The 16,533-nt window shown below is 36.7% G+C and overlaps 1 protein-coding gene across 1 annotated transcript in view; it reads left to right on the forward strand.

Annotated features, from left to right (window-relative positions):
- Positions 1 to 16,533, forward strand: part of SCAPER (S-phase cyclin A associated protein in the ER) — a 233,864-nt gene that overhangs the window by 61,486 nt on the left and 155,845 nt on the right. Inside the window, exons 10-15 of the mRNA XM_019640002.1 lie at positions 2,393 to 2,629; positions 7,727 to 7,897; positions 8,765 to 8,840; positions 9,004 to 9,121; positions 9,374 to 9,485; positions 12,190 to 12,330. Of these exons, the coding sequence (XP_019495547.1) occupies positions 2,393 to 2,629; positions 7,727 to 7,897; positions 8,765 to 8,840; positions 9,004 to 9,121; positions 9,374 to 9,485; positions 12,190 to 12,330 (855 nt within the window). The remainder of the gene's footprint in view (positions 1 to 2,392; positions 2,630 to 7,726; positions 7,898 to 8,764; positions 8,841 to 9,003; positions 9,122 to 9,373; positions 9,486 to 12,189; positions 12,331 to 16,533) is intronic.

Consider the following 16,533-nt stretch of genomic DNA (forward strand, 5'->3'; position numbering starts at 1 on the left):
TTTTTAATTTTAAATTACAGCTGACATACAATATTATATTAGTTTCAGGTGTACAACACAGTAATTAGACATATACTTTATGAAGTGATCTCCCCATAAGCCTAGTACCCATCTGACACCATCCATAGTTATCAAAATACTACTTGACTAGATTCCCTGTGCTGTACTTTACACACCCTGGCTTATGCAGTTTTGACAGATACAAAAGGATTGTCCTTGGCGTCATATGTAGAGGCATATGGTATCAGTTTGAACATTTGTTGTTTACTTGGTTAAAGTGGTGTCCTCTTAATTCATTTGGACTGTCACTAAAAATAATGAAGAAAGTAAGGATCATTTTCAACCTGTTCCACTTTTACTTCCTGCAATTCAGGTGTAGAGTAATTTGCTCATATTTAATATAATTCTTTAAAATTATTATTTCCAGTACTTCATCTGTTAGTCCATTTGAATTTTATTTTTACTTATTTGATCAAGGAATTCATTTTTTAGACGTTTGTGTAAAGATACGTGTTCATTTAGTACGAGTTTATGTAAAATGACTAATGAAACATAAGCGGTGTATTCTTTGATATGATACAAGGGCTAGTAAAAAGGCTATAAAATAGTTGTAATATTTCTCAGTCTAGAGTAGCATCTGCTTTTTAAAATCCCCTCCTTTTGCCTACTGTAGGACATTTATTTTTATTGGAAACTACTCCCATGTTTTCCCTGTTGATGACCATGGCTGTTAATCCTACATTGTTCGTGATGTTCTCTAAGTCTTTCATATATATCTGTTTTATGCCCATGTGAGATTGGAAGCTCTTCACAGGCAGTATCTTACGTTGTCTTTTAATTTCCTGCAGTATGGAGCAGAGTCCTAGATACATAGGAAATAATTAGTAGATATTTGTTGGATATAACTTTAAGAAACTAATGTAGGTAAAATTGATGAAGAAATTACTTCTTTTATCACCCAACAAACATCGAGCATTTTTGCTAATGTGTATTTTAGCTATGAAATTTAACAGTATCAAAATTTTGCTGGTAATGAATAAACGTATATGACTTGGGAGTTTCAGGAATGATCCATACATAAAACTTTTGAGATATTAAACTGTTGCTAAAATATTTCAGTATAAAAGTTCACTTCTGATGGTGGCCAAGGTAATGATCGTATTTGTTTTCTCCATTGTCATTCTAAAAATGGAAATAGCATATTTATATATCTTTTCAACATTATAGTATAGTTGAGCTTTGATTTTGTAACATAAATGATACTGATTTTTAATAAACAGTGTTGACTGTATTGTAAACATCAGTAATGCTAATATAAATATTGTCAAGAAGATTATAAACCATGGTGACTGATGTATAGATAATGTTGATAGCAGTATAAACAATGTGATACAATTTAAATAATGCTTATGCTAAAACAACACATTTTTGGACCCTTTAAGTTCTGACCAATAGAATTTTTAAAGTAGTTTATAAGACTTGGCCAAGTTTAATATTTATATAAATAATTAATCAAAGTGTGCATTTTATGGCCACTGCAATATTTAATGTTTATTTAAGTAGTGATGTGAGTGAGTTTTAAATTCAAAATTTTAGATTTTAGTTCTACTTGGAGCTCATTACTCTGAGTATAATTGGGAAACCCAGCAACGTTCTTTCTGTAGTCTGTTTGAAAGTGAAAATAAAGGCTTGTTTCTATTCATTAAACTAGATGGATTTTTAAAAATGGATATGTATTTGGCATACTCCAGTGTTGTATCTGTTTTCGATTGTTTTCACATTTCTGTTGGATATGTGTTAAATATTCCTATAGGGGAGTGGGAGGATGTCAAAATCTAAAGAATATGATTTGCATAATGAGACTGCATGCTGAATGAAAGATACTTAGAGGTTGTTTTAATTTTACCTAAAGAGAGCACGTTTCATATTTTTGAGTAAAATACTCTGGAAATATATATGTTGGTGAAAAGTGCCTTCATTTGATAAGACAGTGTTCACAAAAACTATGTAAATAAATACTGTTAGTTATTTGAATATAAGACAAAGTATTATACTTGTGACTAGATATCTTTCATGAGACATATCTTAAAGTGCTCAACAGGAGCAAGCTGCTGAAGTGAAATATAACTACGATATATGTTGCTTAATTTTTTAAAGCACTCAGACAAAAACCTATACATCGTACGTAGGTGGGCAAGTAAAAATTGAGGCTGCTTGCTTGATGGCTACTTTTCTTACACTTGAAACATACAAAAAAGATGAGTGCGTTGTCCATCAGCTAGTCAGTGTCTACTTCACAGTTGATAGGTTAAGCAGAATCAGCTTTTCTGAGGTGGAGTAGTTGGTGATTATTTTTTATTATCTCTGATTCATTCTGTAAATGTTTTGTTAGTTCACAGCGAGTACGTTCGATGATGTCAAGAACTCTGGCAGTAGTATCTTACAAGACAATTCTGTGCGAACTTCTGAAATACTCCCTGTTCATGTTGATACAGACTGTGTTTCAATTACTCAGCAAGCTGACACACCTCCTTTGCATACAAGTGAAGACAAATTTTCAGCAGAGAAAGCAAGGATGGAAAGTGAAATGGAGTCTTCAGATATTTCAAATGTGAGTGCTGCTAACTTGGTAAGAACAACTTATCAGAATTCTGAGTTACATGTATTAACCCAGGAATCTATTGAGGCATAAACCCCAATAAAAATTATATTGTGTATTACTTTACACTTTACAAAGTATTTTTCCACAAAACACTATATAATTTCATTTCAACAGTTTGTTCTCATAGCAACTGTTTCAATATAGTTAAAACTCTTCTTGTTTTGTAGAGGCAGAAAATGAGACTGTGAGAGTTAAATAACTTTCTCAAAATCACTCAATTTGTATGTGATTTGATCAGTGTTTTTTTTTTTTTTTAGTCTAGCATTAAGACAACCAGTAACAAGCTTTTCATGTAGCATCTAGCATCCTGACAGATGGGAAATGGTGCCTACTGGACTTAGTTATAAAAATTCTCGTGACACAGTACTTCAGACAGCCGCTGCTATCCTTTGCTTGGAGCTGGTGTTTACGATGAAATTTATTTACCGTCCCCATTGCAGAATCTTTAAAAATGCATTAATTGCTGATTATTTATAGGTTTATGGTTTTGGATGACTACTTATTTCTGCTGCTGTCTTCTTATTACCTACTTTAGTATTAAGATACTTGACCTGAGGATAGTCCAGAATAGGTCATGCTGGCTTTCTTTAAAAATACAACTTTCAAAAGAACTAGGCACATCTAAAAAGTTGCTGAGAAAAATTATTCAAATTTTACTTTTTAATGGCCACAGTATACTGTAATTTCTTTCAAAACTTTATGTCTTGCCATGCTGTAAGATGCTATCAGCAGATGGTAATAGGCCAAATTATACATCTTAAAGAGAGAATAACATTAGATATAGATGAAACTTGACATGCGTTGATTAAGGGAGAAACAAGGGTTATAGTAATAAGAAAACCAAATATTTAGATTCCTTTACTAAGAAATAAAAAACAGGGCCGGCCGAGTGGCACGTTGGTTAAGAGCTGGCTTGGGACGCCAGCTCTGAGCAGCAGGGCCCCGGTTCAGATTCCACATGAGGGCCAATGACGCTGCATCCTTTACAGCTAAGATGGTGAACAACAGCTTGACCTGGAGCTGGGCTGCCGTGAGTCTCCGGCAACGGCGTAGGCTGCAGCCCCTGCTGGAGTGGGCTGCCATAAGCTATTGTGTGTGGCTGGCAGCCAGCGTGAGCTGCCAAGAGCTGCCATGAGCGGCCATCCAGTGGCCGGCAACTGATCAGCCTCACCTGGGAAGAGCGCAATGATAATACCAACATGGGCCAGTGAAGCGAAGTCCTCCACAACTAGACTGAAAAACAAAAGGACAGCAACTTGTCTGTTTCCCTCCCCCAATTCCCAATAAAAATCTTAAAAAAAAAAAAAAGAAAGAAAAAACAATTTTTTTTTTTAGCTGAGCCATCCTGCCACCTGTTGGCAGCTCAGTGGCAGCTCAGCTGGGTCCATGAATCCAACTGGCAACATTGTTGCTCAGAGCTCACACTCTTGAGTGAGCTCTTAACCAACTGAGCTACTCAGCCGGCCACAATTTCATTTTTTTAACTTGGGTCTTTTAGTGTGAATGTTTTTAAACATTGAACATAATCATGGTTGTATAAATAGTGTGTTTAATATATGGGTGATATTTGTGGTTTTTGTTTTCATAGCTAGATATATTATTTGCAAATTGATTTTGTGAGAATCAAATTTCAGAAGAGGAAAAAGATCCCATACTTAAATAAGCATAAAATAATTATTTAAAAATTCTTCTCTCATTTTTGTTTTGATTACGTATGTAAATAAGCTTGTGGTAGAATATTAAAAACGCTTGGTTATATTGAGGGTCAAATTTACATATTTGAAAGAAAATAAGCCCTGCTTTAAATATGAATTTCAGTATATTCTTAGAGGTCTTAGAGGAATTTTAAATCAAGATTTAAACTTTCCAATTTGTCTTGACAGAGATAATTCTGTGGGTTGCCCTAGACAAGCACTGGGTGGTCAGGTTCTCAGTGGTGGGTTATAGAGAATGGCAGCAGCCGTGAGACTGCTTTCTTTTCTTTCTCAGTACAGTGTGGCTGGCTACACATGGTTCCAAGTCACACAACAACCTGTTGTTCTCTTATTTAACAGAAACTAAAGCAAAAAATGACTGAGAACCTTTCTGTTTAAGGTCATCTTTTGCCAACACTGTAATGGAAGGAAGTGCTGATAGAAAACATAGCTACCATGGAACTATTTTTTTAGATTTACTGAAATTTCGAATTCTGAAAATTGGGAAATTTAAAAATTGATGATGTATGCAGATAATTACTTGAATTTCACAGTGTGAAACTATTAAGACTTGTAGATGTATAATTGAATCATCATTTCACCATAAGCTCTCCTACTACTAGACCTTTTCAGGTCTTCAGAGACTAAATAGAAATGTACTTTGGGGAAGGTAAAATTGAGGAAATAGCCTCATGTGGGAACTTACTTTCTGCAAAGTTAAATATATTCAACTTTAATATTTGCATTCACTATTGTTGTTAGTCGTAATGTTTGTGTAGCACATTAGCAACTGTCAGTTTCTGTATTCTAGAGTTTCTAGATAAAATGCTTATGATGCATAGAACTAGTCTCTCATCTAAACTCCCTCACCCCCATTCTATGCCTCAGGGAGACTCTTGTGTGTTTTGTGGGGGGCAGAGTGTAGAGAAAGATGAGATGGAAAGGAGGAGAGGAAGCTGTAAAGAAGACACCCATGCCTGTGTCCAGTGCACACTAATCAGTGAGGAGCTGGGGCTCAAGCACTGGCGTTTTAAAATACCTTTATTGAGATAGAACTGATTTTCAGTAAACTTCACATATCTAAAATACACAAATTGATAAATTTTGACATGTGTTTATACCTAGGAAGTCATCACTTCAGTTAAGAGAATGAACATATCAATTGCCTTTAAAAGTTGTCACATTCCCCTTTCTGCCATTCCCTGTAACCCCTTCCCAGTTCATTGTCTTTCTGCTGTCACTATATATCAATTGCCATTTTCAGAACTTTGTGAAAATGGAATAATGTAATCTTTGTGTGGCTTCTTCCACTCAGCATAGTTATTTTGAGTTCCATCCATGTAGTTGTGTATATTAGTAGTTCATTATTTTTATTGTCCGGAGGAGTGTTCTGTTGCGTGCATGTAACACAGTGTGTTCATCCATTCAGTTGGTGACATGTTTGAGTTTCCCGGTTCTCTATTGTGAGTAATGGTGCCACGAATATTCGTCTTCGTTTTGAACATTTGTTTTCATTTCTCTTGGGAAAGCACATAGGTCAGTTTTGTTGATGATAATGCTCAGGTCTCCTATATCTATGCCCAGTGTCGGTACCTCTTCTGTCATTTGAAAGAGGGGTATGGAAATCTTAGGATGTAACTGTGGATGTATCTTTTTTGTAAACAACTTTATCAAGATATAATTATAATAAATAACATGCAATTTACCCTTTTAAAGTGTATGATTCAGTGTTGTTTAGTATATTCAGAGTCCTGCAAATATCACCTTAATCAGATTTAGACCATTTCCATCACTGCTTAAGGAAATCCAGTACATACCCATTATCAGCCATTCCCTCTCACCCCACCCTCCCAGCCCTAGACAAGCACTAATCTGCTTTCTGTCTTCATAGGTTTGCCTGTTCTGGACGTTTCCTATAAATGTCGTCATACAATATGTGATGCTTTCTGACTGGCTTGTTTCACTCAGCGTGTTTTCAAGTTCATTCGTGTTTTAGCCTGTAGCAGTATGTACTTCATTTCTTTATATGAGCAAACAATATTCTATTGTATAGATATTCTACGTTTTATTCACTCATCAGTTGATGGACATTGAAATTGTCTCCACTTTTTGGCCATTATGAGTCCTGCTGCTTTAAATACTTGCGTATAAGTTTTCGTGTGGACTTACAGTTTCATTTCTCCTGGGCATAGATCTAGGAGTGTAGTTGCTGGTCATATGGATGGAAATTTGACATTTAATCTTTGGGAGAAACTTTTCCAAAGTGGCTGCACCATTTGACATTCTCATTAGGTTTTCTTTTCTTTTTAAATTTTATCAGGTTTTTGTTCATGTATTTGTTCATGAAGCTGTGTTGTTGAGTCCATAAGCATTTATGATTGTCTTATCTTTTTTATAAATTAACCCATTTATCATTATGAAATGACCTTTATGGCTCGTGATGTTTTTTGCTCTGAAATCGGCTATGTCTGAGATTGATACGTCCACTTTCTTTTGAATTGTGTTAGTATCATGTCTCTTTTACCTGAATCTGTTGATATTCTCCCATTTAAATTCAGTTTTTTTATGGGCAGCGTATGGTTGGGTCTCGCTTTTTATCCAATTAGACAATCTCTATTATTGAGGTGTTTAGATTATTTCTGGGTGATGTGATTTTTGATATGGTTCCTGTAAATCTGCCATCTTACTATTTTCCCTTTGATTCATCTCTTGTTCAGCTCCTTTTTTTCTCTTTTGGGTTAATTACATTTTAATAACTATATTTTATCTAATATGTTGGCTTATTAGCCATAACTCTTTGTTTTGTTTTTTTGAGTTTTTGCTTTAGGGTCTATAATATACATATTTAGCTTATCGCAGGGATTTATCAATTAATGATTCTGATGAATATTTGCAATACTTATATTGCATATGTTTAAGTTAGGTATATAGGTTCAGAAGGTATCATCACCATTACAATATAATTTCTTTCTATGTTCCCTTTATAGTATATTTTTCTTTTGTTTTTAAGATATTTGATCCCTAACTTGAATATTTGCACTCAAATGAAATTCACACTGTCATTAGTAACAATACCTGTTATTTATGTAACTTCACAGTATCTTATACACAGCAGTCTGGTAAAGAAGGTAAGTCATGGATTATTGTACCGTTTTATGGAATACAAAAATAGGCTCTTGGTTTTAAGAAACTTCCAAGTCACACAGCTAGCAAGTGGTTGAGCCTGTGCTGGATGCAGGTTTTATAATTCTGGATCCGTGCTCTTTCATGTATATGTTGTGGGTGTGATTGGAACATAAAGAAATGAGTACTTAACTTTTGAAGACAAGTGACGATTCTTTATTTTGTTTGCTATTTTTTAACTTTATAGTCCATGGCAGAAGTTCTTGCCAAAAAAGAAGAGCTAGCAGATCGTCTAGAAAAGGCCAATGAAGAAGCCATTGCTAGCGCTATTGCTGAAGAGGAACAGTTAACTAGAGAGATTGAAGCTGAAGAAAACAATGACATTAATATTGAAACTGACAACGACAGCGATTTTTCTGTGAGCTTTTAGAATTTTTAACCTACTTGTTAAAAAAAAATTATGTTCAGAAAATAAAATTTGTAGGGTCCCAAGGACCAAGAGTTCATTTAATCCTACTTAAAATTATTTTTTAAAAATATTCTTCCATAATGACATTATTATTCCGTGTGATTGAGACGTACAGTAAACAGTAGTAAATTTTATTTTAACACTTTACCATACTGTTTTTTAACATAAAGCATTTGATAAGGCAGAAGTTGTTTTCATTTTGCAAATCAAGAAATTGAATCTCAGAGAAAGTAAGAACTCAACATGACTCAGATTGTAATTAGACATTGAAGAAGAATCTAAGGTATTTTACTTTTTCTATTCTGATAAAAAGCAAATGATACACTGCCATGCTGTCACTAAGTGCTCAAGATATATATGTTGATGTGGGGGATTTCTTAAAGAATGAAAGTAACTGTAAATGTTTCAGATATTTTTCTATCAAATTTTAATGCCCCCTAAATAATCTTGAGCTCTTTGATGTATGTTCTGAATATGTTAGAATTTATGTAGCACTACTATACTACACTATTATAATATAGTGTATTAGAGTATATTGTGATAGTATAGGCTGCTATTTCTTTTTTCAATTTACTTGATTTGTCTCTGCTATTAAATGGCAAGTAGATTTGTCTTTCTCTTGAAATGTTTAGGCTGTGGTATTTTTAACTTGATATTGTGAGTACAAGGGGTATGTAGCTTTATTCTAGTTTTGAACAGTTTGTGACATGAAATGTATCCGCTACAGGTAGGAAAATTTCATGTATAGTCGTTCATTTTTTAAGGTTACAATTGCATTCACATATTTGCATTTTCCTTTTCCTTGTTACATTATAGGCAAGCATGGGCAGTGGGAGTGTATTTTTCTGCGGTATGTCTATGGACTGGAACGATGTCCTTGCAGATTACGAAGGTATTATGTGCGTTGTGTGTGTTGTGTGTACAGGCATTGAGGTATAAAATAGGTATCTCGGTACATGAATTTCTGTGTAAAAGGAACAATTTGGAGTGGAATGCTGATGCCTTTTAAAAGTCTGTTGTGCTTAAACAGTAACAGTGGTTTTCTTTCTTAACAGCTCGGGAATCTTGGCGCCAAAATACATCCTGGGGGGATATTGTAGAGGAGGAGCCTGCCAGGCCTCCGGGACATGGAATCCACATGCACGAGAAGCTCTCCTCCCCGTCTCGGAAAAGGTTGGCCTTGGAAAAGCGATGTGCATTGTTGCACCAGAGGGAAACTGGCCAGTCTCGCCTAGTAAATAGAGCTGCTACTGCCATTAGTCAGGACAGTCCCAGACCCATGGACAAGTGACCGTGTTCTCCTGAAATGTTAGATCAAACGAGTTTTGTGTACTTTTTATATTTATCTTACGAACTTTGAGGGCTAAAGAAAATATTTTTGGTTTTATCATGTAAACATTAGTGTTCATTTGTTTGTATTAATAGAACAATTGCAGAATCTAAGAAGAAACATGAAGAAAAACAAATGAAAGCACAGCAGCTAAGGGAGAAGTTACGTGAAGAGAAAACATTAAAGCTTCAGAAATTGTTAGAAAGGGTGAGTTTTTAATATTTAGGAAATTATGATATCCTTAAATCGATGGGGCTTATTTTCAATTTGACTTTTCTTTCCGGTCTGAGAGAAACTAAAAGAACTATAAAGATAATGAAATATTCTAGGAAACAAAAGCATTTATGTCTAGTGAATTACAGAAAGTCACTTAAAAAATAAAGAATTTGTCATCCTTAAAATAGCTAGTTAAGTGTTGTTTGGCATGGATTATTGGAGCTGTACCTTGTCGTTTTCACTGCAGGTTTCCTTGGGGAGTCTTGTGCAAAGTGTAGGATGACTTGGCAGGACAGTTTTGAGCCTCATATTATCAAGTTTGAAAAAGTGGGGCACTAAGGAGATTTCTAGAAGAGAGCCTTCGAGTATTTGGAGCAGTGTAACTGCTGACCAGTGTGGAATAGTGGAAAGAACATGGACACTGGGAATGGCCAACCAGGTCCAGTGCTCCTGGTTTTGCCCTGGGCAAGTTACTGAACAATATTTATTTCAGTTTCTTCATCTGTAAAATGACAATTGTAATTATTAACCTGATCGATGATTAAATGTGGCAGTGGTGTGCAACATACTTCTAGGATGGCTGTTGCTCGGTAGACAACCATTTTTATTGTACTCACATGCGGCAGATGCAGGTGGGTGCTACACTGGTCATGTATTCTACGTGACGGATGACCTCAGAACTCAGCAGCTGGAAACAACACACATTCATTAGATCACAGCATCTGTGGCCAAGGAGACCAGGAGTGGCTTGCCTAGTGATTTTTGTTCAGAGCCTCTCATAACATGGTCTTCAAGCCGTCGGTGGGGGTAGCAGTCAAAGGATCCACTTGCAGACTCACTCATGCAGTTATCATCAGGCCTCAGGTCCTTTTAACAGTTGGATATAGACCTCAGTCCCTTTCCTAGTGGGCCTTTCTTCATGACATGGTCACTGGCTTCCCCACAGAAAGTAATCCGAGAGGGAGAGGAAGAAAGAACAAGGGAGCTGCCAAAGTGGAAGCAGTGCCATCTTTTATACCCTAATCTCAGGAGTGAGCTGCCATCACGTGTGCTGTGTTCTGTTGGTCACAGTCCTAATACAGTGTGGGAGGGAATGACGCGGGGGTCTGAAGACCAGGTGCCTGGGATCATGGGAGCCCTTGTGGAGTTGGTGCACTAAAGGACCCAACACAGTGTGACAACAGGTACCTGAGCGTTCAGTATAGGTGTGCCCCTTCGTTACCTCTGGTTCTTGGGAGGAGTACTAGTATGCATAGGCGAAAAATGCTGTTGTTTACGCATAATGTGTGTTTCACATGTGGGAGAGATAATTGGACCAAATTGAATATTTTTAAAAATGAGGTAGCATAAGATTCTGTTTAGTACAGTAGAAAAGTTGACTAGGGAAGGAAGAAAATTGGTGATTTTTCTCTTTACTGGAATCTCAAGAATTTGTCATGATTTTTATTTTAATCATTTACAATGAATAGATCAAATATAAAAAACAGTTTCCATGTTTTGGGGTTCTATAAGAGTTAATATTTCATTTTCAGCTTTAGAGAAATGCTCTAACACAACCACAACTCCCCTTCTTACTGTGTTTCTAATACAAATAAAATTACAGTTTATTTTATCAGTATGTAATGTAACGTCCCATAATTTGGAGATTAATTCTTGAAGTCATGCATCGAGGTTGTCTGGTTTAATTTTCCCATCAATTAATTCCCATTAATCCTTTTGATTAATGTTAATGAGAAATCACACTGTGTGTTTGTATAAGGTGTATTGTTTCAACACTTTCCCATACATGGTCTCACTATCAGCACAGTAACTCTGAGGTACACAGAATTGAACAGGTACTGAACCCCATTTTATAGATGTGAAAACTGAGTCTAGGAGAGGCTGAGTACTGTTTTCAGTGTCACATGATCTTAGCTAGGGCTTTAAGGACCTGTCTTCCAGCTTCTATCCAGTGCTGTTTCTGCAGTGTACTTTCTTAGGTGGCTAAACATGTAAGTATGTAGCGAAAATTCAGTTCAAATGTTAGTTTCTTTCCCACTATTGTTGAGCCAACATCAGATTGGCTATAATTTATTCTCATTGGTACTGGATCTGATTTCCTGGAGCACGGAACAGGTCTTTTACTTCTGTTTGATATTATTTTAAGGAACTGAAGGCAATGAAAATATTTTTCTTCTGTAGCAAAACCCTCTCTTTGCTTTAGAGAATGTTTCTTATGCAGATAAATGTGATTTTTTTAGATTTTTCACCGTTTTCCAACCTTTAGGATAAAATTACTTATTTGTCTATAAGGATAAGAAATATATGCTATTTTTATTTTAAATGTACATATAGTATAGTAACAACAGCAAATGTTTCTGTTGAGCCATGTCTACTGTACTGTTCTGAGTTGTACATATATTGACTTAGTCTTGAAAACAGTCCTGTGAGTTAGGTTCTACTATTATTCACTTGATCTGGATAAGGACCCTGAGACACAGGCTTAAAAAGTTGCCCATTTTACATAGTTAGCAAGTTACCAAGGTAGATCTGAACTCAAGCAATCTGTCTTTAAAATCTGTTCTTTATCATTAGCCGTGCTCCACTAACTCTTTCCAGGGTCTAGACTTTATAATTCCTCAGCTGTTTATCGGTTTGCACTTCTGTTAAGTGACTGTGTGCTGAAAGTGATGATGTGGTAATTCATTGTATATAGGAAAAAGATGTCCGGAAATGGAAGGAAGAATTGCTCGATCAACGACGTAGGATGATGGAAGAGAAATTACTTCATGCTGAATTTAAACGAGAGGTGCAGTTACAAGCAATTGTTAAAAAAGCGCAAGAGGAAGAAGCTAAGGTATATTTTCGGTGCCTTGAACATGGGATTAGTTACCCAAGTACTTTTTCAGTTGTTATACAAGAAGCTGACATGTATCAAGTGTTCATTCTGTGTTTTTTACATGCTCATTTAAAACTTGCTGGATACAGTGTCTTACCCCTACAATAATTGTGTGTGTGTGGAGGGGGAGAGCTTTATTGAGGTATAATTGACAGACAATAAATAGCACATATGTAAAACATCAGTTTGATGAGTTTTGACATGTATATATTTCGGAAACTATCAGTACAATGAAGATAATAAACAATTCCATCACCCTCAAAAGTTCCTTCATGCTTCTTTGTAATTCCTTCCTTCCTCTAACTCTTACCATGCTATTGCTGATCTGCTTTTTGTCACTAGAGATGTTAACATTTTCTAGAATTTTATATGAATGGAATCATATAGCATGTATTCCTTCCTCTGGCATATTTCACTCACCATAGTTATTCGGATTTCTCCATGCTGTTGTGTATACCAGTTCTCTTTCATTGCTGAGAAGTGTGCCACTGTATAGAAATGCCAAAAATTGTTAATTAAGTCACCTGCTGGTGGACATTTGTTTTCGTCCCAGTTTTTGGCTGTTACAGATACAGCTGCTGAGAACATTCATGCACAAGTCTCGGTGCACATGTGTGTTTTTATTTTCCTGGGTAAATACCCGAGAGTGAATTGGCAGAGTCTTCTGACAGATTCATGTTTAACTTGTAGGGAAACAGTTTCCAAAGTGGTCGTACTGTTAACACATCTTGACCAGCAGTGCCTGCGAGTTCTGGTCAGCCACGTTCTCCCCAACATTTGAGGTGCTTACACATTGTAATCTCAGCCATTCTTTTTAGGGCATGTGGATAGTGTCCCCTGTGGTTTTAATTTGCATCATGAACATTTTTTCATGTGCTTATTTTCTGTCTACATCTCTTGCTGGGTGAAATGTTTGTCCAAACATCTTGTTCATTTTATTTTATTTTTTTAAGATTTTATTGAGGAATTGGGGGAGGGGAACAGACAAGTTGCTGTCCTTTTGTTCTTCAGTCTAGTTGTGGGGGATGTTGCTTCACTGGCCCATGTTGTTATTATCATTGTGCTCTTCCCGGGTGAGACAGTCGCTCGCCGGCCATTGGACAGCCACTCACGGCAGCTCACGAAAGTGAACGCCAGCTGCCGGCCAGCCCCACTACAACCTATGCCGTTGCCTACGACTCATGGCAGCCCAGCTCTAGGTCGAGCTGTTGTTCACCATCTTAACTGTAGAGAGCACGGCGTCACTGGCCCTCACGTGAGATCCAAACCAGGGCCCTGCTGCTCAGAGCTGGCGTTCCAAGCCAACTCTTAACCAGCATGCCACTCGGCCGTCCCACATCTTGTTCATTTTTAAAAATCAGATTGGTTAATTATAATTGTGTTCGTGGTTTTTTTTTTGGATTATTTTTACAGCTTTATTGAGATGTAATTGACAAAATAGATATTGAAATGTACCCCCAGTTCAGTTCATCACCAGGTCCATCACCTCGCACACTTACCTTTTCTGTGTGTGTGGAAACAGCTCTGCTCGCTTAGCGTATTTCAGATAGACAGCACAGTGTTACTGACTTTTACATCAGATCTCCGGTCTTAATCATCTTGGACCTGACAGTTTGTACCTTTTACCAGCCTCTCCCTGTGTCGCCCACCCTACCTCCCCAGTCCCTGGCAACTACTTTTCTACTCTTTGTTTTCATGAGTTTGACTTTTTTATTTAAAGATTCCAAATATAAGTGATAGCGTGTAGTATTTATCTTTCCTTGTCTGGCTTATTTCGCTTAGCATAATGCCTTCAAGGTTCATCCATGTTGTTGCAAATAACAGGATTTCTTAGAGGACTTTGTATGATAATAAGGTCTGTGGTTTGCAGATCTTTTCTTTCAGTCTGTGAATTGCTTTTGCATTTTCTCAACCATGTCTTTTGAAGTTTTAAAAATTGATAAATGTTCAGTATGTTGACTTTTTTTTCTTCCATACTTTGTGGGCTTTGTGTCTTATTTAAAAAGTCTTTACCTAAACATAAGGCCACTAATATTTTTTCTTTTTTTTTTTTTTTTTTAATTGGGTAATTGGGGGGATGGGAACAGTGCTGGGGAATTGGGGGAAGGGGAACAGACAAGTTGCTGTCGTTTTTGTTCTTCAATCTAGTTGTGGAGGATGCTTCACTAGCCCAAGTTGGCACCATCATTGCGCTCTTCCCTGGCGAGGCAGATCAGTCGCCGGCTTCTGGACGGCCACTCACTGCGGCTGCTGGCCGCTCACGCTGGCTGCTGGCTACACATGGTAGCCCATGGCAACTCACTGCCACAGGGGCTGCAGCCTACGCCATTGCCAGCGACTCACGGCAGCCCAGCTCCAGGTTGAGCTGTTGTTCAGCATCTTAGCTGTGGAGGGCAGTGTCACTGGCCCTCATATGTGGGATCCGAACCGGGGCCCTCTGGCATCCCAAGCGAGTTCTTAACCATCGCGCCACTCGGCCGGCCCACTAATATTTTTTCTTAAGTTCTTAACTTTACAATGAGGTCTATGTTCCATTTTGAGTTAATTTTTGTATGTGGTGTAAGTTCAGGTTGCAGTTAACTTTTAAAATAATATTAGATCTTCCACCCCATGAATACAGATATCTTTCAATTTATTTAGCTCTTTGAATACTTAAAGCAGTGTTTTGTAGTTTTCAGTGTGTAAGTCCTTCACTTCTATGTTTCATAAGTATTAATAAGTATTGTAGTCTTTTGGATGTGATTATATTGAGTCTTCGGGAAAGTCATGACGCATTTTTGCATTGAAAAACAGAAAAATACGTCATGACTTTCCTGACGACCCAATACATAGAATTGTTTCCTTAATTTCATTTTTGGATTGTTTATTGCTAGTGTATAGAAATACAATTGATTTTTACATATTGATCTTGTCTCCTGAAACCTTGCTTGAACTTGTTCATTAGTTCTAATAGCTTTTTAGTGGATTCTTTAGCGTGTTCTATATACGATATCATGCCATCTGCAGATAAGGACAGTTTTACTTCTTTTCCAATTTAGGTGCCTTTTATTTATTTATTTTTTTAATTACTAGTTTCAAGTGAACAAAACAATGTAATAGTTATACTTTTCACCCCTCACAAAGTGACTACCTCCCTCCCCCATTTAAAACTCCCTCCCCCCTCCCCGATATCATACATATCTATTAAAATTCTGTTGGCCCTTTCTTTCTTTTCATTGCTTATCTCTGTGGGTAGAACCTGCAGTTCATGTTGAATAGAGGTGGTACGAGTGGACATCCTCATCTTTGCTGGGGAGGCCTTGAGTCTTGTACAGGTTTTGCACTCCAGAATCACCCTTTTGCAAATCAAATTCATCCTTTGGCAGATCAAATTTTTCCACAAAAATGTTTTCTTAATCTTTGTAATAAAAATAAATCCAATGTTAAGTTATTAAAATTGAACATTTTATTGCCTGTATTTAATAATAAACATAAGACACTTATTTAACATCAGAAATACTTATTTACTTATAGCTTCATTTATAATGGTTCTCCTGCCTCTGCTCATGGTAATTTCATGTACATATTCATAAAATAATTATGACGATCAGTAGGAGTAATAGTTGCAACGGAATGATTAATAACATCTAAATGTTCATGGTTTGATGGATCAGCCAAAATATTTCTTGTGCAGGACTTAATTTTTGAAAATACTTCTTCAGCGGGGTTCATCATTGGAGACTATAGTAGTAGAAATATTAAAGTGTGTCTTGTCTGATCAACAAGATCACATACTTCCTGGGTTTTGTGGAGACTTACATTGTCCAAAACAAACCACACTTCCTCCAGATTATCTTCATCCAATTTCTGCAATAATCTCTGAAGAAATTTGCAAAAAATACTTGAAGTAACTGTAGAATGTGCAGTGACTTCATGCCACACCATTCCCTGAATGTTTATTGCTGCAATTAGAGAAACATTTCGTCCTCTAACCATTGGCATGGTCACATAAGCTGGTGTATTAACTTTCAATTGCACCTTTTTTTTCCCGGAGATTAAGGGATTTTCTGCTGTTTCCTGGGTTATGTTTTCTTCCAGGTCGGGTTTTTTATTTTCCAGTTAATTTCTTTCTTTCTCCTTTCTTCCCTCCTTCTTCCCCTCCCTCCCTCCTCTGCCTCAGGA

The sequence above is a fragment of the Hipposideros armiger genome, unplaced genomic scaffold (assembly GCF_001890085.2).
Source record: "Hipposideros armiger isolate ML-2016 unplaced genomic scaffold, ASM189008v1 scaffold_48, whole genome shotgun sequence".
In the NCBI taxonomy this organism is placed as follows: domain Eukaryota; kingdom Metazoa; phylum Chordata; class Mammalia; order Chiroptera; family Hipposideridae; genus Hipposideros; species Hipposideros armiger.